At 33.2% G+C, this 22,158-nt stretch overlaps 1 protein-coding gene across 4 annotated transcripts in view; it reads right to left on the bottom strand.

Moving 5' to 3' along the window:
- ZNF638 (zinc finger protein 638) overlaps positions 1 to 22,158 on the bottom strand; it is a 113,162-nt gene that overhangs the window by 7,429 nt on the left and 83,575 nt on the right. For 2 of the 4 annotated variants that reach the window (XM_074332145.1, XM_019718804.2), the window contains exons 12-23: positions 20,894 to 20,965; positions 20,007 to 20,093; positions 19,667 to 19,735; positions 19,048 to 19,088; positions 17,534 to 17,665; positions 15,531 to 15,659; positions 14,221 to 14,262; positions 13,616 to 13,750; positions 11,811 to 11,936; positions 6,884 to 6,921; positions 1,530 to 2,736; positions 866 to 931 (exon numbers count right to left, since the gene is read on the bottom strand). In XM_074332145.1, the coding sequence (XP_074188246.1) occupies positions 866 to 931; positions 1,530 to 2,736; positions 6,884 to 6,921; positions 11,811 to 11,936; positions 13,616 to 13,750; positions 14,221 to 14,262; positions 15,531 to 15,659; positions 17,534 to 17,665; positions 19,048 to 19,088; positions 19,667 to 19,735; positions 20,007 to 20,093; positions 20,894 to 20,965 (2,144 nt within the window). The remainder of the gene's footprint in view (positions 1 to 865; positions 932 to 1,529; positions 2,737 to 6,883; positions 6,922 to 11,810; positions 11,937 to 13,615; positions 13,751 to 14,220; positions 14,263 to 15,530; positions 15,660 to 17,533; positions 17,666 to 19,047; positions 19,089 to 19,666; positions 19,736 to 20,006; positions 20,094 to 20,893; positions 20,966 to 22,158) is intronic. The other 2 variants (XM_019718798.2, XM_074332146.1) reach the window with 2 other exon arrangements.

The raw sequence follows: 22,158 nt of genomic DNA, 5'->3' as shown, positions 1-22,158 counted from the left end.
CTGCACTAAGATATAAAGTTTACATATTGATAAAGTTATATAGAAAATTACTAAGACTTAATGCCAAATATTACTGCGCTTGAAAAAAAAACTATCTATAATTTGAAAAATGATACCACTACTAAAGAAAATGAATTCCCAACAGGCTTCTTACACATGAAGAAGGCTATCAACGATCAATTACTAGTACAGACAACAATATTAGAATAGTAATTATGGGTGGGGAAATCGGTAAGTAATTGTGTTACCAACTTATTAAGCCAATATGCTTACTTTTGCTTCTTAAACTACTAACATTTCCCTTTGCCCCAATAAAATAGGCCCAAATTCATCCCCTAGGGGGGGTGGGGGGGAAGGAACGACTGAAAAAACATTCTATGAATGGTAGAAATCTAAACTATCAAACAACCAAATATAAAATGTAAGAGGTTTGTTTGGCAGTAAACTCAGTGCCAGGAAAGTAAACACTAGAGCCCATACACATAGGGTTAAACAGAACCACGCCAAAATGCCCATCTGTTTGGAAGTGCTGCCAAATGCAGAGGATTCCAGTCAAACACCAGCCAGTCTCCTTTTCACGTAACATATGATTTTATTCTGTGTTTATAACCTATTCTTGTCAATATAACATTAAAGCTATTTTCCTATTCTATTCTCTTTCTTTCCCCGGGTAACTTTATGCCCTGCACAAATTAACCTAGTTCAAAGTCAAAAACAAATTAGTGGTAGCGTCAAAAAAAAACCCATCTCATTCCTGTTCTTTGCTCTATAGAAAACTCATTATAGGAGAGACAGGCCACTGCAAAATGAACTCTTCTATGGAGGGATCGAACAGAAGGGTTAGTGTTAGTGAACTGTTTCTTACCTCTTTACATTTGGAAACTCCACCTGCGGTGCCTTTAGGATTCTTAGTGTTTTGCCCAGCCAAATTCTGAAATATTAGTAAAAAAAAAAAAAAAACACAGAAAAACAGAATTTACAACTAGGCTATTAATGTTCTTTAAAAAAGGATAATTCAAACAGCAAACATTCAAACACATTGAGTTATGCAAATATTTATTAGATACACCAACTAAGTCAACAGTCATGTAACAGTATAGGCAGAGTCTTTAAGTTGTAGTTAAATTCAGTTTTACTGACCTTTCCCAACAATGTCTAAGTTGGACAATCACTAAGCTGATAATGGAAGCTTCAATTTAAAAGAGAAAAATAGTTTCCCATGAAGAAGTATAGTGCTAATCACCTCAGGAGATTCACTGCAGACTTTTTTTTTAAACCACAAAGTTATGTTTCTGACATTTTATCCAAATAATGCTTTTCGAACCTGTTAATAATTATGAATGTGAGCTTAATATTCTAAATGCTTATTGGCTTAAATCAATGGAATCGTTAGGAAAGGGAAATGGGAGCGTGGGAGTGGAGTGAGGAGATGGAAGTAGAAAACAAGATTACATCTCCTACTCCATAGCTACAACAGCAGTCCTAATCACTTCGAAAATACACGGAGCCATTCTTCCTTCCCTCCTCACCTTATTGTTGCTGTCATCCCGTTTCATGATGAAAGGTCTAGCCTCTGTTTCCTGAGATTGTTTGGTAATATCCAGTTTAGAATCCTTGTCTTGCGGGGCTGAGATCCTTCCACTGCCCACTTTGGTAATACCGCTCAGAGTGGGTTTGAATTTACTGCTGCTTTCAGCCAACCTGGCACTTGTAGGTTTAAGCAGACCCAATTCCTTGGCTGCAAGTTTCTTTTCAACATTTATTTGATCTCTGAGTACAGATTTTAGAAAACTTTTCTGGTTTTCAGATTTTGAGGCTGTAGTTTTTGCCTTTGGAGAAGAGACCATAGTAGCCTTGATGCCTGATTTACTGCTGGGTGCATCTGATGCAGCCAGTATACTAGTTTTATTAGTTTCATCAGGATTACTACTGGCCTGGCCTACTCCTTTTTTTGGGTATGCCTTGATCACAGTGTTTTCTGCAGGCTTTTCTTTCACTGATGCCACAATCTTTTCCAACTTCTCTGCAACCATCCTAGCGTCATTCTTTTCAGCCTTCTCTGTTTCTATTTGCAGGTCCATTTTGGTTTCCTTAGTATTAAATTCATTCTCTTCACCCACATCGCTTTTTTCAAAAATTTCCTTTTTGCTCACTGCCTTCTCATCCCCAGCGGAAATTCCTGGTACTAAGGCCACAACCGAAGTAGATGGTACTATTTCTGAAACAGTTTCATATTTGTCCACTTCAGCTACAGGTTCTATCATAGACTGTGTAATCCCAGAAAATAAATCTTCTGCTTCAGATGGAGATTCTTCTAGAATTCCTTGGATGTTCCTTTCTTCTATAAATGCGCTGTCAGATGTTGATAATTCTGTTTCAGGATTAATCAGTTTTTCCTCTTCCTTCTCAAAGTCACTGGTATACAGCTGCTGATTTAAAACAGACTCCTCTACATTTTCAGTGAATAATTCAATACTGGTTGGAGTGCATGCTACAAAAGGTATTTCCACTTTGACCTCCTCTCCTTGAGTTTCAACTTCCAACGTTTCAATAACAAAGTCACAGTTACACGGTGTTTTTTCAGGTTCTTCCTCACAAGGCTCTTCCTGTTGTACAGAAGTTTCTATTTGAATGTTGGGAACAGTTTCTTCTTCCACCTCATTAGGTTTAACAGAGGGACTATCAGCTGCTGTATGCACCTCACTTTCATCAACTTGGCTGTTTTTCAAGTCAGAGCTAAAAGCATTTAAAAACAAAACAAAAAAACACAAACAAAAACACAAACAAAAATCAAACTATGATGAGAATTCAACCATTATAAATAATCCTGTTAATGCCAATTGTTAAGACTTCCTGATGCCTTAATAATAAGCACTGGGAAATCCAGTCAATCAGCATTAAAATGGTTAAGATGTTTTGATGTAAATATGTAAACAATTTAGTATTTTTAGAGATATCCTCCATTGCACTGAAGATTTCTTTCTAGTTCAAAGGAAATGGCAAAATTATAAGCATTGACAGGATCCTTTTACTCATGTAAGTTATAACCATTTTTTTCAGTATCAAGTTGACATCTGATATCCAATGGCTGAATGAAAATATCTCAAATTATTAGGTCCTATCTTTCCAACAGTGGTACCTGAAATAATAAAATGTGTATAGTTCTATAATGAAATTAACGATCCATGCACTGAATATTATAAGTGAACCTTACCTAACAGGAACATAAATAGAATCTGGTAGGGAGAAAAAGCCGTACTTTAACCAAGTCACTTCTTTTTTATTTTGATGTGAGACAGATTTGTTTTTAATTTCCCAAGAACTGTGTTTATTAGTACTATTTAAGAGAAAACTTTCTCGGTATATTTTAAATACTCTGTTGGAGATTTACAGTTAGAGGTAAAACTGACAGAATCACCTTCATAAATATGTAGTTTTATTATAAAACATGTGCCTTTGGCTACATTATGAGAAGGAGTATGTTAAAAGCAATCCTTCCAGTTACCAAGAATAATTTAAAACTCCAATACATACCTTAAAAATGTAAGTAATATTATTCAAAAGAAATGGAGAAAATGCATGGCAAGTATATGTGTGTAATCAACCTTATTTCATTGTAGTCTTCCCAAATCCACAGTAAGCAAAAGTTTGTGATTCTGTAATTCAACTACTTTCACTGAGACAGAATAAACTATTATATTAATGCTCCACAGATTCAGATGTAACCTTGACGAGTAACAAGGAAAATTCAAGCTTCGGAAAACAGCGTACAGCATGCTATCAACACAAAGTTCCACAAATACACATTCACTTAATGACATCAGGAGCAGCAGGTAGGAGGAAGAAACCAGAAAGAGATCATGCCATATCAACACCTCACAGCAAAGAGCACTGACTTTTTTCTCCTACTTTGGAAAAAGTGCTACCACATCAGGGTCTAGTAATTTGAGCCAATAATAAACTGGTTCTCTCCCTAAAGATGGTTAAGTTTAAACTTCCAAAGAAGGAAACTTTTCTAAGAGATCAGGAAAACACCTTCTTTTGATGAAAAGTTATAAAGGCAAAGAGTTTGAGGTTTTTATTTAAGTTAAACAGCCAGTAACCACAGACCTTAATCAACATGTATTCTATTCATTTGTGTAAGCTACCATTTGTATGTTGAAAGGGTTTAAAGGTTATTTAAAATAATTCACATACATCCCTTATATTTAAAAAATACCAAAGGCTGATTTTAAGTGTTCCAAATTCTTAGGACTAGTCAAAATAAAACTTGTGGACAAGCACAAATATGACAAAAACAAGAAAAAGTTGTGACATTAAGTTACAGCAGTTATGGAAGTATTATTTATCGCAATGTAAGCTTTTGTTTTTAAATTATAAGACTCATCTCCAATAGTGAAGATTAAATTCAAATTCCTGCTTATTACTGAACTGCATATTAACCCTAATGCCTTTACAAATTAGGGCTATACTATTCAAAAACTCCAATCTATTGGGCTAGAAGAGTAACAATGGAGATTTTGATTCCTGGCTCTCACATATAGCAAGTCCTTCCCCTTTATCATATTTAAAGCTTGTCAATTAAATAAAGCTATTCCCTTTTATACAAAATGAATCGCTATGCAGCATTTCCACATTTCAAACAGAGAGTACCCACCTACTTGGAAAAATGGCTTAATTTTGTATTTGTTCTTGTGTGTTGGTCTTTTAAAATTACAGTGTTTTCTTTGTTGAATTTACCAAAAATTACTATCTATTTTTCTGGCTAATGTGGGAAAAAGTCTCAGAGTTCATCAAGTTAGTTTGGAAAGTCAGTTTGAAACGTCAAATAAATGAAATTATTAACACTAGAATCAAACAACCAGTCTTTCAAAAGATCAAAGGAAAAACAATCATATTTTGGGAAAAGGTACAAGAAAGGATTTCAGGAAGGCATTCAGGATAAAGGTATCAATTTCCCACCCTATGTCCTACCCCAACCCGCCTTCATACCAGAGTTTCAAAATCTTCAGAAAAGGCATACAATAAAAACTGGGCATGAGAACAAACATTAACACTATACCATACACATTCCAAGAAACTTTAGACTTAAAATACTTAAGACTAGTATTTGTTTCAAAGGGCCACTGAATACTTCCCCTCATTATTAAAGAATTGGTGAAAAATTCATCTTGCATCCTTATTCAAATAGAGCCTTAATCACATGATAAATAATGTTTACAAGGGGGGATGAGAAGAGGCAAAATGTAAAGTATTATTAAAATATTAATAGATCCATGTGAGATTCCCTTTAAACAGGAAATATACTTAAATAATTATAAACAAAAGGATAGTATACATTACGAATTAGCATCTACAAGTGCTTAAAAAAAAAAAAAAAAGCACCAGTATTTTCTCAGGATCATTTTACTCCAATAAAAAAATGTGAAGTATTCGGGTTACACCCCCATCTGTTTCCCTAATGTCCTAAGTTAGAAAAAAAATGACTGTAAAATGGGAATTTAAGTTATTAATGCTAGAATTTTTAAAATCAATTTTTTAAGGTTAGATAACTATCTCTAAATTCATTAAGAAATACCTTTGATTTTTAAAAGGTAAGTCGAAACAATGAGAGGGAAAATATGATCAAAACACAGACAATACCTATTCTTATAGACCTGAAAAAAACTTTGTCAAATGAAAGACATAAAATGGATTTATCAAAGAGCCTACTTACTTGCCAGCCAGAGTTACTGTGGCCAAACTGTAGGCTTACCTATATACTACTATATGTGGCATTATTACTTATTTAGCCCTTTCTGGGCTTTTATATTAAACACTGTTGTAGTATTACTTCTTATGCATGTAAATATAATTGGTATGATGATGTACAATTCAGTGCAAACCTAAAGTTACCAACATATTTTAATGTACTCATAACCATCTTTATCATCCAAAAGTCTCATTTTATAATAATTACAGAAGAAAAATCTGTAAGACATCCTGTTTTTCAGGCATATTAAAATTAGACATTGCATCAAATAAAATAATTAAACTCTCCATATTTAAACACCTTCAAACTGCTCTTTCAAACTTAAAAGTTCTTACTACATGAATTCTAACAAATAAGGGTAAATTACTTAGTATATAAAGGAGGAGTAAGAAGTCTTCATCAGTAAATCCCAATAAACAAGAGTAAAAGGAAGGTTACTGATTGGTGGGGCAGAGGTGGTGATAAGGGTGGTATTCATCAGGATGAGAAAGTGACTAAGAAGAGGGTGCACCATATGTGCTCAAAACAAAACTGTGAGTCACGAGTTTGTGTAGACTATGGAGAACAAGCTTTCATCCTATGAAAATATAAAGCAGCGTGCATATTTCTTTATTTTACAAATATCCCTTCCACCATCCCAGTTGTTTTTGAAAAGTATCAAAGTATATGATGAATATTATCCTTTTTGGTTTTAAGTCAATGAAATTTTAAAAGATTACGCAAAAATATTAAATTGGAATAAAAAAATCTAGCAAGAATATAATACTGATCAGTCAAGTTGTTCGAGAATCTTAGCAAAACATTTCATAAAGAAGACCTAGTTATATATTTAATTCAATTGTGTTTATAGTTTTTCTATAAAGAAACCAGTAAATACCTGAGACAAAAACAAACAAACAAACAGCAACAAAAAAAAACCCCAAAAATGAAACAAAAAAACCCCAAAACCCTTGGTCAAACAAAACCAAAGAGAAAACCACAACACTCATATACTCGTATATGTATGTACAAAATGAAACACGTAAAATACGAATTTTGTTACATGTGAACAATTACTATAAAATACAGAAATGAAATTCAGTAATTAACTAAATACCATAAGAAAATGTTAGCAAACTTAAAGCAACATACCTTTCTTTTTCTAGTTCTTGGTCTTTCACAGATTGAGCCTGTAATGTAATTCCACAATGTATTAGATGCTATTCTATTGGATTTTAAATATTTAACCCATCAATGCAATGAATTCTAGTTCTTAAAAATCTAAGCTAAAAAACAAAACTACACCTAAAAAATATATTAAAAGTTAGTTATCAGTGTCCACATAACTATTAGGTTCTAGAAATTTCTCTCATTAGTTAGGTTATGCAGAATAACTGACACACAGTAATTAGGTTCCTTAAAGTTGATACAAATAAGAAACAAATTTTGAACTTTGAAAGCCTGGAAATACCACCTTTTGCTAAGAATAAAAACAATCAACCTGAAATATCAATGTATTCATTGTGCAGTTATTAATTAAAAATACTTCTATTTATAAGGGAAACCAGTTGTCTTAAAAGGCTTTCTACTCAAAACACCTATAAGTGCTGGGTGAAATTTATACTTTTAAACATATGTCTGAACCAGTAAGAAAGGAATGTCATAGGTCCCCAAATGGAAGTAGAATTAAAATTCAGTGTCTCTGTACCAAACACTAGTCCACGCACTTTGGACACATCAGTGAACAAAAGAGCAAAAATATATGCCCTTTAGAGCTTATACCTACTAGCTGAAGGCTTTTTCTGTGGCAATCACGTGCAGAGTTGAGAATCATCTTTCTCTAGATTTTGTCAAGTTAAAAACTGAGAATTGTACTTTAAAGAAATTGAATAATGTGCAAAGAGAGGATTCCTGGTGAGGGTACTGGAGTCCCAGAGTAGAGGCTTTCTTTACTGGGTCATTCTCGTGGGGTATCCAGTCTACATTGTAATGATCTATAACTCCAACTAAAGATGGTGGTTGATAAGCACCATCCAGTGTTTCTAAGCAATCTCCCCATTCCTGGGAGAAGCTGTTAGAGGAAAAAGACCTATATGATAGTAGAGGCAATCTATACCAGATACCTTTATTAACTTGTTTCTTTATTTATAAACAAATACAAGAGAAAAACAAATGCACCAGAGATCAAGCATACAAAATAGGCTGACGGTATTGCAGAAAATTGAAGAGCTCTGAAGAATTTTTCTAGAGAAAAAGAAATCAGTACACAAAATCAGTACAGGTGTTATTTCCAGAAAGACAGAATACTAAAATTGAAGAGAAGAAATAATGAAAGAAATAATAAGACGAAAACTTGCTTCAGGTGCAGGAACACGCTAATCTTTAGATTTTATAAATTCCTTTATAAAGTGCTCTAAGCAGGATATAGGAAATAAGTTCCAAACCAAGATAAAACCTCGCTCACTACACTAGCCATACTGATTCTCCTTGGATATTCTTGAATCACCAAATATGTCCTTAAGGCCTTAGCTCTTCTAAAAACCTCTTCTCCTTGATAATATTCGTAGAGCTTGCTCTCTTCCTTCCTTCACATCTCTCAAGTAACTCTTTCTCAGGGGGGCTATTCCTGACCATTCTAAAACACATAGCCCCGGGGCCGGCCCAGTGGCTCAGGTGGTTAGAGCTCCATGCTCCTAACTCCGATGGCTGCCGGTTCGATTCCCACATGGGCCAGTGGGCTCTCAACCACAAGGTTGCCAGTTCAATTCCTCGAGTCCCGCAAGGGATGGTGGGCAGTGCCCCCTGCAACTAAGATTGAACACGGCACCTTGAGCTGAGCTGAGCTGAGCTGAGCTGAGCTGAGCTGAGCTGCCTCCCGGATGGCTCAGTTGGTTGGAGTGCGGGCTCTCAACCACAAGGTTGCCAGTTGATTCCTCGACTCCCGCAAGGGATGGTGGGCTGCGCCTCCTGCAACTAGCAACGGCAACTGGACCTGGAGCTAAACTGCACCCTCCACAACTAAGACTGAAAGGACAACAACTTGACTTGGAAAAAAGTCCTGGAAGTACACACTGTTCCCCAATAAAGTCCTGTTCCCCTTCCCCAATAAAATCTTTATAAATAAATAAATAAATAAATAAATAATAAAAATAAAATAAAATACATAGCCCCCATTCATCACTCTCTATCCTTTTATCTTGATTTGTTTCTACAGCACCTCATAGTACTTTTTACCACCCAGCATTATACATATACCTACCATGTTTCCCCGAAAATAAGACCTGGATGGACCATCAGCTCTAATGCGTAATATTAATTTTGGCTCCAAAAGACGCATTAGAGCTGATGGTCCGGCCAGGTCTTATTTTCGGGGAAATATGGTATATCTTATCTATTTATAGTCCACCTCTTCCACTAAAATATAATAAACGCTTTGAGAACTGGGACATCAACTCCTCAGTTCATCAATGTATTCCAATGTCTTAAACAGGGCTGGCATAGAAAAGGAATTAGATAAATATTTGTTTAATGACACTTTCAGAGAGAAAAACATAGAATACATAAAGGTATGACTGGAATCAGCCTTCTCAACAATACAGGTTAGGAAAAACAACAATCTGAGCAAAGAATTCTCCACCTAGAAAAAGTATTAATGAAATATGTGAAGGCAAAATATGCAGGGATTCATATTTGAAAGTTTACGGCCCATACATACTTTCTGGGGAAAAGTATTTGAAGAGGTATTCTAGCAAACAGAAAAGTAATCCAAGAGAGTGGGAGATACAGAATCCAAGAAATAACTAAAATAACTCGAAAGAGCAACAAAATCAAAGATGCATGGTTGTTTTACAAAGCAAATGGCCATCAATTTAGAACAGGAAGTCAGAAAAATAGCTCTTAGAAGAGAGGTAAAGTCTATTTAACAAATACTGATTATGTGACCTGAGTAACATGAAGACAGTCTTTACTCCTCATAATGACAAAAACAATTCCTTAACTGTATAGAAAAGCCATAAGCTAAATACTAAAGAAAATAAAAACATAGCATCATTTTGAGAAATGATTGGGAATATAACAAAGTCACACCTAAGTGTACAAGTTACAGACACATATTTCCTTCTTTATAGACCCACTCCCAGTAGTACTTAATTCTGCAGTAAATATCTTCATAATCAAGATGTCAAAAATGTAGACATTGGTTTTTAGTACTTAGAATTATGCCTTCATGCTTCATATGCAGGGCAACTATAATTACAGAACTAAAGGTTGAAACATACTACATGTAAAAGTAACTTACAGGTAACAAAAATGGGAAGAGGTGTTTAAAGAGAGGGTAATATAAGGATGTTACGTAACTGATTATAAACACGGTAAATTAAGAACTATTATTTAAAAACTCGGAGCAAGACTCATTTCAGTTTCATAGTCTATTCCTTAACTTAGACTTTCACTCTCACACAGACCATTACAATACCTTGAAATTAGTCTACCTGCCTCTACTATCCATTTATTGAATGGATATAATATACACTATATGATATGCTCATGATCACGAGGCCGGCTTATCAGTGGTGTAGCTAACACTTTAACAATAAGCCAAATGGAATCTCCAATTTAATAAGTTGTAAGAATAAGGCTCTGCAAAGGGCTTGGAAAGTAAAATATCAATTCAGGTAGAGGTTGGAGTATCTGAGGTCTTACTTCCTGTCATCAGTTTTGGCTCAAATAAACTCTTATAAAAATTCTATCTCCCTCAAGCATTCTGTCAACTCTGGATGTTGAATTGCCACCTGTTTGTTACAACTTAGATGTTTAAGTTTCTTAGTGCTTTACAGTTTGTGTGTATGTATTAATAAAACAATTAACAGACTCTTAAAAAAAAAAATTCTAGGGCGGCTGAATGACTCAGTTGATTGGAGTGCAAGCTCTGAACAACAAGGTTGCCGGTTCAATTCCTGCGTGGGATGCTGGGCACCCTGTAACTAAGATGGAAAACGGCGACTGGACTTGGAGCTGAGCTGCGCCCTCCAAGACTAGACTGAAGGAAAACAACTTGACTTAGAGCTGATAGTCCCTGGAAAAACACATTGTTCCCCCACACCCTCAAAAAAATCTAAAAAAAAAATAAAAAAAAATTCAGGTAGAGGTTTCGTGTAATTTTCATTTGTTTTATTTTCTTTAAGTCTAAAAGTTTAGGACCCTATTTCTAGAAAAAAACTTTCTCTACAGTCAGTGTTTACTATAATTCTGAACTTAGATGAACAGGTGATAACTTGAAGATATCAAAAACACAATGTTCAAAAATATAATGTTCTGTGAACGAAAAAGGCAAAAAAGTTTAAAATTATTTTTCTGAAATTAAGACAACTCTCTGAATTTGTGCTAATATCAGTACCTATCATGATGCATTTACTTATAGGCACTCTATTTCATTTGGTTTTAATGGTGGGGTTTTCCTTTTCTTGAGCTAGCACAAGATTTTTGGCAGATAAACAAATAAAAAACATGGACACCAAATGTAAGTCCTATTGCTTACCAGCTGTTATTGAGATACAAAGAAACTATTAGAGAAAACATGAGTTTAAATTTTATTCTTGCAAAGGTGAAGTATTCATAGTTTTCATACATGTATTATTACTGTGTAAGCCAAGAACCTGTAAAATCTTATTTTATACAAGAAAAGAGTTTATAAAAATTTTATTTAAACAAATAAAAGAATAAACAAACTTCTTTCTAGGATGTAGCTAAATGATTCATAGTAGCCTCTGCGTTCTAGAGGCATTCATGTTACATCTAGTTACATCTATGGAATCACTATACACTTACGTCCAAAGTAAGATTTATGCCACATTTTTCAAAATTACCAATTTATTCTCAAATTTGTACTGCTCCATAAAACATAAAAATTGTAGTGCTTTAAAAACAATTTTTAAAATGAAATACCTAAACTCAAAACCAGTTTGATTACTGCCAAGAATAATTCTTGAAATTCCCTTCATAAGACATCTTCTTGCTTTGGGAGAATGACCTTCACACTTTCATTTTTCTAAAAGCACAAGTTGATACAAAGAAATCTTACCTCTGATATGTCCACCTTTGGAGATAATGTGCAGGTCAATACATGATCACCTATGTTCTGTGGATTTTGTTTCAGAAAGTTGTACATTGACCGAGCAGATTCAGGACTATCTAACTGAAGAATTGCCTTGGAGAAGATAAAAAAGTTTAAGTATGAATCGTTCCTAAAGAAATTCAACGCAGAATTGCCATATGATCCAGCAATTCCACTTTTTGGTACATACCCAAAAGGACTGAAAGCAGGGACCCGAACAGATATTTGTACACCCATGTTCATACCAGCATTATTCATAAGAGATAAAAGGAGATAGCAACCCAAGTGTCCATCAACAAATGAGTAAACAAAATGTGGTATATACATATAATGGAATATTAATCAGCCTTTAAAAAGGAAGAAAATTCTGATATGTGCTACAACACATTCTGGAAGATATTATGCTAAGTGAAACAACCAGTCACAAAAAGACAAATGCTGTATGATTCTACTTATATAAGATACCTATAGTAGTCAAATTCATAGAGACAGAAAACAGAATGGTTGTTGCCAAGGGCTAGGAAGAGGGGGAATGGGAAATTATTGTTTGATGGATAGAGAGTTCCAGTTTGGGAAAATGAAAAAAGTTCTGAAGATGGATAGTGGTGATGATTGCACAACAATGTGAATATATTTATTAATGCACCTAACACTCAAACATAGTTAAACGGTAAATTGTTATACTTTACCACAACAAAAAACTTTCTTTTTAATTTTTTAAAGTATGAATATATTTTTTTCCAGTTTCAAATGTGATTACAAAGGTAAGGTTACTCCTTAGTTCAAAGTATACAAGAGAAAACATCCTTAAAAATGTTGCAAAGTCAACATAAAATTGAAAAGGATGGTACATATTTTTTTAAAATAAGAGAATTAAAGATGCCTAAAGTAAAGGCTCAGAATTTCTTATGCTATCTGTCATCTCCCTCCCATCTTACATCATTTTATCAAGTACCAAACATGCTCTATGTATCAGTCAGAAGCATGTCAAAGAAATGAATAACTAGTTATTGGTCAACCAGGTACTTTCTATGAAGCAAATACTGCAAACTTTCATATGAAATCCTACCTTTCTAGGGAATATAAGGTTGATCAAAATCTACTTTAATCTAAATGTATCTGAATTAAATATTAAACACAGGGCATAGCAAATGTAAAGAAGTTAACGATTTCTTATAAGGAAAAAAGCCAAAGCATAGAAGGAATGTCATTTTATACTCTCCATATAATTAAACAGTGACCTAACTCTCTGTTTTATGGCTGAAGGGACTTTAGAAAATACCTGGTAATACTCTTTCATTTTACAAATAAGAACTAAAAGTGTAAAGCAACTTAGCCAAGGTATTGTATTAGGTTGGTACAAAAGTAACTGCGGGTTTTGCAATTGTTTTTAACCTGTTAAAAACCGTGATCACTTTTGCACCAACCTAACACAAAGGTAGCTAAGGCTAAATTAACTCAAGTCGAAATTTCCCCATGAGACAATGCTCTTTGCACTATACTACCTTTCTCCCTTGTGCAAGTTTTATTTCCCCTTAAAACTAGAAGTTCTGAGGAGAGAGAGCAATCATCTCTTTCTTCTTGTCACAACCCAGGAAAAAAATATGCTGGTCATAATTCTGCTAAGAGGCTGAATAACGTTTACAGGTGCTTCACTTCAGAAGCTGAATTACAAGTTGCAAACCATATGAATATAGGGATGTTTTATATTCTCTACAAATGTTTTATATTCTCTACAAAATATACAGCTAAAATAGAAGGGACCTTGTTACCTTGTTTTTATTACTCATGAATACATGGTGATCCACTTTTCCAAACTGAAGTCCGACACAAAGTACATACTGAAGCCCATCTTCTGGTAAGTTATCAAGATGTACAAATTGATTATAAATTTTATCTGTATTTGCCTGTATTTTAAAGAGACAGCATAGAAAAAGAAAAATACAGTTGAAGTATAAAACTGTAAAACAGGTAACAGTAATTTAATTTTCAGAGGTCATGTGATGTCCTCTCTCAAAACTAAAAACATGACCGTGTGGGTGAAGATAGTGAAATCTTAGTTTTAGATCTGAGTAATCAGTGAATTGATACACTGAAACAGGAGGTATAATCTTACTTCTATCAACATAATATTTACCCAAGACATCCTCAGACAGGTATTGACTATTTGGCCACTTAATATGGCTCTACTATCTGGAAAATATTTCATTCACAACAGGGACTACCATCATCCTTTATTTCTAATTTTACCAAGAGAAGACTCATCTGAAATCTCCATCACCTCAATATTTTAAAATTTCTAACAGGTGAACAAATAAGCCAACTAATGTTTCCATCAATTAAACAAGTGTACAAAAGCAGTTAATGCAAAACTCACCTCTGGGTCATTTTCTTTAATCAAAGTTGTAAACATAGCTTCCTAGGAAAGCAAAATAGATCAAGGTTGAAGGTGTAAGCTCTTCCTAATTCATATATTTAATCAGTCAAGATTTATAATAAAATAACTTACATGAATAAACGTTAAGCACTATTTCATAAAATAATCAGCAAAAGTTCTGTTCCTTCCAAAAGCTTTCCCTCTTCCTAAACAAGTTATATAAGTCCCACCCGACCCATACACCTTAATTTATCCTATTCCACGTAGTACATTAAAGATTAATAAGGTGGTACCATTTAAGGGAGGACACTCAAATTCACATACAACGAATAAGAGATTTAATTTAGCAGACAGTAAGAGAATTCAAATTATAAAACAAAACGTTAAAGAAGCAAAGTAGAGGATGAGGAAGAATAGAGATGTAGACTAGTAAAAAAACAGCACAGGGTATTAAGTGTACAGCAATTTGGTGCTGTTGAATTATAGAGGCCAAGAGTGGCATGCGACAAGGATGTCACTAATGGCTAATGGAAGGCTCACAAGTATAGGAAAGGAACTGGATCTTACAAGACTAGGTGAAATTTATTTTTCTCTATAATACCACCGACATGTATAAAAACATCCCAGCAATTACATCACATTAAAGTGATTCTCAATGGAAGGTATTTTCAAATTACATCTATTTCTACCTTGCTCTAGAGAGTCTAACATCTCTGCCTCATGCCTCTTAGCAGTTGATAGGAGCCTACGCAGAAACAATGACGAGTTCCTAAATCAGTTGAATTTGACTAGATTTGAATTTTATGTCAGCCTCATGACTTTGTGGAGAAAGTTTTTGAGGGAGACAAAACTAAAGGTAGAAGATACAAAGAACCACTTTAGTGGGAGGTTTTATAAGGTGAAGCAATGGTGGATGGCATGAACAGGGAACAAACTCCAGAAATATTTATGATTTAAAAGAAGCAAGACCCAGGGATGAACTCTTTGTAAGAAATAAGAAGAAAAAAATAAAGATAACCTCTATGATTCTGTTTGTATGACAGATAATGGCAGAGATAAGAGTAGACAGTACAGACAGTATCTATAAAGTTTTTAACGTTCTCTCCAATCGAATGTACATAAGGGACAAGACGCCCTCAGTAGGGAAGTAACTCTCAAACAGTGGGACAAGACAGCAGAGAGATGGAAAGAAGCTTTTTCACTGTCTGAGAGAAAACATGTGAACCAAAGAAGAAAACTAGAAAACATAACAGACTACAATAAATATGATAAAAATTTTTAATAAAAATGATGGTAAGTCTATTATTTACCTCGTCTTTTACATTCATGCTTTCTGGAGCCATATTTATTGAGAGTTGATTTCCATCCACTGATATTGGAAAGCAGGTATAAAATTTTATCATAGAATCTGCAGATTTCCTATTTATTTCTATAATTGCCTTTTAAAACAAATTACAAGAATGAGAAAATAAATGTCTTATTTAAGTTACTTTTTCTTGAAAAGATTTAATACTTAGGAGTCAAATGAATTGAATAACTCAGTAAATATTTCTAAGACAAAAAATGTATTCCTCAGAAAGATGAGGCCAAATTTCAGAATATTACAACCATAAGCAAAAAACAATAAATGACTGAACTCATACGGCAACACTAGAGAAAAATAGGAGTAAATGACATTAAGGAAAATCTTATTCATCATTGTATCCTTAGTACCTACGAGTAGAGCAGTGTCTAGCATGCAGCATTTCATGAAAATTTGTTATGTAAATAAATTTAATGATCAATAAAATGAGAAATATGAGAAATTAAAGAACCAAAGAAATGTGCAATGATTGTCAAGTGATTTTTAATTTTGCTGTTTTCATAGGTGTAAAAGTGATAGTTCCACACATTTTGGTTTTAATTTTCATGCCTACGTAAGCAAAGGGTTTGATAGTTAATGAGGTGGAAATCTCCCATATATTTGTTTATAGTTGTAACTCTTTAAAAATGAATTGTGTCTTTATGTCATTTGCCAATTTATTTACTGAACTTTTAAATATTTTACAGCATAATGTGTATATGAATGTTTCCCCATTTTACACAGATATTTTAAATTCACTTCTATTTTGCTTTCATGTTAATTTTACAAATATTTAAAATGTTTATATAATTGAATCTAATACTTCTCCAAATATCTAGGAAACTATTAAATCTCCAAATAGTTAATAATTCTATTCAACTAATCAAAACGGGGCCAATAATAATCTAGATTTTCTCTATTTGGATTTTATATTTAATGTATCTAATTATACATATACTTTGATATATGACGTGAAGTATGAATTTGAATTACTTGTTCTGAGAGTTCCAGGATTTTTACTGTTTATTGTACTGTCACATAAAAAAATTGTTGTAATAAAAAATGCATTCCTTTTTTCTATCTGTCTCTAAACATAGCAAATAATCTGCTTTTAACAGCTTTACTGAAATATAATTTACATATTATGAGGTTTACCTGTTTAAGTATACAAGTGAATGGTTTTTAGCATATTTACAAAGTTGTGCAACCATTCAAATAATCTACTTTTAACACACGTGCTGTGAAATTGCATATAAACTCACTTATACTAACTCTCCTCTCCTACTGTTTTCTTAAGCACACTTGCTCCAATTACCATAAAAAATACTCGTATATCCTACTCTGCTCTCAAAGATCTCTAGTGATCACCAGTTATTTTCTACTGTAACACAACTTTCCACCACTCTAATGGTATTGTTTCCACAATTTAAACTTTCCTGATATCTCACCTTCTATAAAATACCTTCTACAATTAGTTCATTATTAACAATACATTTTGTTTTGCTTTAAAATTACAAAAGCAATACATACTTACCATATAATACTTAAAACATACAAATAAGCCTAGGTTATTCTAAGTACTGATGACATCATTGGTTTGAGTCTGAAAATGGTCACTTTCCATTTGAGTATCATTAATAAAACAGCAGAAATACTAGCAAAAAAGTGCTCTGCAAAATTTCATAAGTCATTTAAAAGATTCTGTATTAACATATTAAAGATGTAAAACATTTTCTATTGAACCAAAATTTTGAGCAAAACTTTGACGTATTAGTAAGCCATTCCTCTCCATCATTAAAACTTAAAACTATGATTAGAATAATATACAATAAGGGATATCTGTTTAATAGTTTAAAAATTCCTTAGCTTAAAACAGCTTAATTATTTTGAGGTGCTGCTTTTAAACCCTTTTTTGCGAACTTAATGTTTTTCGAAATGTGCTTGCAGAGAAGAGCTATTATCAACTCTTACCTTTTTATGAGATGATAAAATCAAAATAGCCTTTATATCACCAAATGGTTTTGCTAGATTGTAAATTTCTTCTATAGAGTATCCTTTATTTGGCAAATTAGAAATAAGTACCACACACATTTCCTCTGTTTCCTTCAAAACAAATTTAAGAATTTACATTAAAATTTCTTTAACTGCTTTTATATTTACTTAAGCTTACTCTGTAGATCATATTACGTTAGTATTTAAATTGCATTTACTACTACTAAATCTGATCATTTTGAAAGGCCAGACTGAGCCTCAACTTAAAAACAAAATGCATATCTCCTCTCTTCAAGTACAGAGAACGAGTCTGGTCATACCACTTGTCATCTAGTAAAGGTCTTTCATTTCCTTTTTCAACCACTGTTTAAAAATACAGTTTAAAAACACAAGTCTGCCTGTCTCCGACTACAACTCCTTCTTTTCATAAAAACAATCATTTTCAGGCAATATAAATAAGCTTACCTAGTCTTTTAGGATCCTTACCCCATAACTCAATTCCCACTACAGAGTAAATACTTTCACAGATCTTCTCTCAGAACTATTTTATTCTTCAAGATGACTCTTTCATCAATGCCAATTCTTCCTTTAGTGGATGTTGGGGAAATCCCCAAAGGTATACAATAATAAATTTGGCAAGTTGTGATTTTTCCTTTGAAAAATAGGTGGGAATAATTTTCATAAACCAGTTGAGAATTTTAACTAGCATGTTGATTATGTTCATAAATGGTTCCTTCTTAAGTGCTTTTAGCAAATCTAAAATACTGTATTAGTGCTTTAAAATATTCTTCCTAAAACAAAAAGGAAGACATCCTTATTTACTACTTAGAAAATGGATCTACCAGTCAAAAGTAAACTTATGCTTAGCACCTGAATGATCTCAGTATCTTAATCAGGAGAATCTGAATCAATGAAATTTTTATACACTCATAACGACAGATATAACCACAGGAAAACAGTAGCCTTTATGCCTCCCAGTAAAAATGCAAACCCCACTTGCTCCTCTAAAAACACAAAGAACAATTGGTATTCTAAATAACAAATCTCCCATTTGCCTCTAGGAAGAAAAGATTTCACAAAATCCCACTGGCACTAATTTGACAACCTGCTGTGTACTCAAACACCCATTCTGGGCTCACTTTGCTCTCAGTGAAAAGTAATCCTCAAAACCATGTACAAATTGATATTCTGTTTTTTAAACTTTTGTGACTTATTCTGCAGCTCAAGGTTTTTGAACTCAAACCACACTTTAAAAGTCACAAATAACCAGGATATTTCGCCATGACAAATCCTGTACATTTTTTACATGGATTTATAGTTTAAAAAAAAAAAAATACATACATACATACATATATATATATATATATATATATATATATATATAGAGAGAGAGAGAGAGAGAGAGAGAGAGAGAGAGAGAGAGAGACAGAAAGACAGAGAGAGACACAGAGAGATTTAAGCTTTAAAAAAATACGTAAAATATAAAAACTGACCTTGTTCATTGTTTCACTTTCTGTGGCCACCAAAGCAGCTTCTTAGGACACACACACAAAAAAAGAATTCATGCACATGTATTTATCAAGATCCCACAATGTATTAAATAGTAACTAAATGAAAATGCATACAACTGAGAAAAAGAATAATTTAAATAGAAAATAGCTATAGAAGTAACAATGGCTTTTAAATAATACATTTAATTGTATTCCTTCTGAGAACAAAATTAAGTGATATGGTCAATATATTAATTATAACCACTGAGATATGACCCTGGTATTAAAATTTTTTAAATATAAATATACATACCCTATTTCCCTGAAAATAAGACCTAGCCCGACAATCAGCTCTCATGCGTCTTTTGGAGCAAAAGCTAATAACACAAGACATGGTCTTATATTATAGTAAAATAAAACCGGGTCTTGTATTAATCTTTGCTCCAAAAGACGCATGAGAGCTGATTGTCCAGCTAGGTCTTAATTTTGGGGAAACAGGGTATGTACATGTGTACACACACACACACACACACACACGTACATGGCACATAAAATTACTTTACTTTCTTAAAAATTTAACTATTTTTAAACATAAGAGAAAATAAAACTTCTATTGGCCTACCTGAAACAGTTTCTTCAACACTATTTTCAATGGCTTTGACTTCCACACTGGTCTTTATTTCAGAGTTTTCTGCATAAAACAGTCTGCTTTAATAGTCTAGAAAAACACACTAATATAATGAAACTAATGAATCTAAACAGGAACTTTAGCTAGTTTATCCTGTCACTCACTTCAAGTCTCCTTAGGCTGACCTGATTTAAGTCAAAGCTAACACAAGTTTCTCTGAAAAACAAAACAATCCCTTTGAAGATTTTTTAAAGCAATTTCAAAATATACCTTAAATGTATAGTAAGAGGATCTAAAGAAAAGCACGCATTGGATGACAGTATTTCAAGCTTACCTGGTACAGTCACAGGTTTATTGGTGTATTTGTTTTTGACAAGGCCAGCCTTTTTGACATCTCGAGACTCCTTTCCACTAGATTTTGCTGTTAAAAGTAAAATTGAACCATTATTCTAAGGGTCTGTTCAGTCATTTAGTATGTTTCATACTAACATATTAGTTAATAAGTAGCTCAACTTTATTATAAAAGCAGTTCTTTGTAAATATTTCCATTTATTTTCAGTATTTGTTTAACAATAAAATTAAAAGTAAATTTAAACTGATACAATTTTTGTGGATGGCCATTAATGAGCCACAAATTTCACTCCTGTGACAGAAGCACATTATAATCACATACACACAAAAATATTTGATAATTTCTACAAAGGTTCTTTAAAATTATATTAGTCTATTGGAAAAATAGTACTAGTAAGTAGATCACGTTGGTGTCAACATGTTACATTTACTTAAAATAGCGTTCCATTTCTTTATATAGGAAATACATTCTAACATGGAAAGAAAAAAATCTTTTTACAATAACAAACATCAGAAGAATTATACAAACTGAGGAAGGTAACATGAAGTGACAACGCTAAAAAAAATGAGGAAACAAGATTAAATAATTTGTAGGAGGAAAGTGGCAGAGCAGCCTGTGATTATGTAGCTGTCAAAAATAATTCCAACATAAAAGTGTATCTACAAAGGTAGATACTGTCGAGGACCAAAGTATCAAAAATTAAAAGTCCTGTATGTTTCAGATTTTAATATCAAAGTAGTATTTACTATACATTTCAAGATATTATTAGATGCTACAAATTATATAAATTTAAAACTTGTTTTTGATATATTCTTTAAGGCAGAATTAAGAATATACTTAATAAAATCTCCCATTCCCGACAATCTTACCTGTTTTGATTGAAGCTTTATTACCTTTAGCAGCTACTGTTACCACAGATTTTACAGAACCCGCTAATTTCCCTAAATTACAAAAGCTGTAGTCAAAATTGGTTTATTTAACTAGTATCAACAATCCCCAAAGAATACCACAAAGAAAGAATATTAAGGCTGTGTTTTATTCAAAACATAAAATGCTATCATCTTTGGGTGCATGGGCCATTTTCTAAATCTAGCAATGATGATAATGTCTTCAGCAAGAAAAACATTACTGAAAAGAGAATTTACTTCCCCAATGGGGTACACCAAAAAATAGCATTCAGGCAAGTTAAATCAATCTCTGAATGTGTAGATCAACTAGAGCAAAATGACTAACTGAAAGGATATAAAAATAACCCCATGTAGCTTTTAATGGTTCCAAAAGCAATTTTTTATATTTAGGGTCTCCCAGCCCATGTTTCCTTGGCTCCCAGTTGATTGAAAAGCATTCAAGAGCACCTACATGATGGGCAGGCAACATAAAGATTACTTACTCTGACTCATTTCTAGTGGGCCCTATCTGAACAGGACTATGTACATTACTCTGACCTTTCTTTTTGCACACACATATATTACTGTTGCTTATTTTCCAAGATGACGTTTATAACGACTGTGATCATCAATGTGTCACTAAAAAGATCACCAGAAAGCCCAAAACCCTTTCCATTTACAGAACAGGAGGTTTAGCTCTGAAAATTAGGATTCATTACTAGTAAGGTAGTATTATGAGAAAAAACCCTGGCTCAGAAAACAGTAGGTCCAAGTTGAATTCCAACTTGTGAAGACGGGGCATTAACTGATTTCTGTGCACATTTCCTCATTTATAAACTAGTGTGGTAACTGCCATAATTACCTAACAGGACCCTGTGAGAATATGATAATGCTTTCAATAGTTATAATACAAATAAAAAGAATTATTGGCATGAACAAAAATCAATTGAAATAGTTTACAAATCAACCCTTTATATCCAAAGACAGATCCTCATTTTTGCCCAAATTTTTACCAATACCTGTCACTTAATCAGTAATGTCTTAGTCATTCCCAAGTTTTGTCACATTGTGGTAGCCTGGGTCCCAATGAGCCTTTAAATTATTTCCTTCACCTAGTTCTATGTTACTACCACAAGTCAATTCACTTGACTACTTCAAGCCGGGGAAAAAACTTAAGGAAAAAATATCTAGAATTAATTTCCAATAGTTAAATGGGTAGCTAGTGGCTTTATCACCCTTCCCCAAAG

The sequence above is a fragment of the Rhinolophus sinicus genome, linkage group LG05 (assembly GCF_036562045.2).
Source record: "Rhinolophus sinicus isolate RSC01 linkage group LG05, ASM3656204v1, whole genome shotgun sequence".
NCBI lineage: Eukaryota > Metazoa > Chordata > Mammalia > Chiroptera > Rhinolophidae > Rhinolophus > Rhinolophus sinicus.
This window is presented reverse-complemented; position numbering and strand designations above follow the sequence as displayed.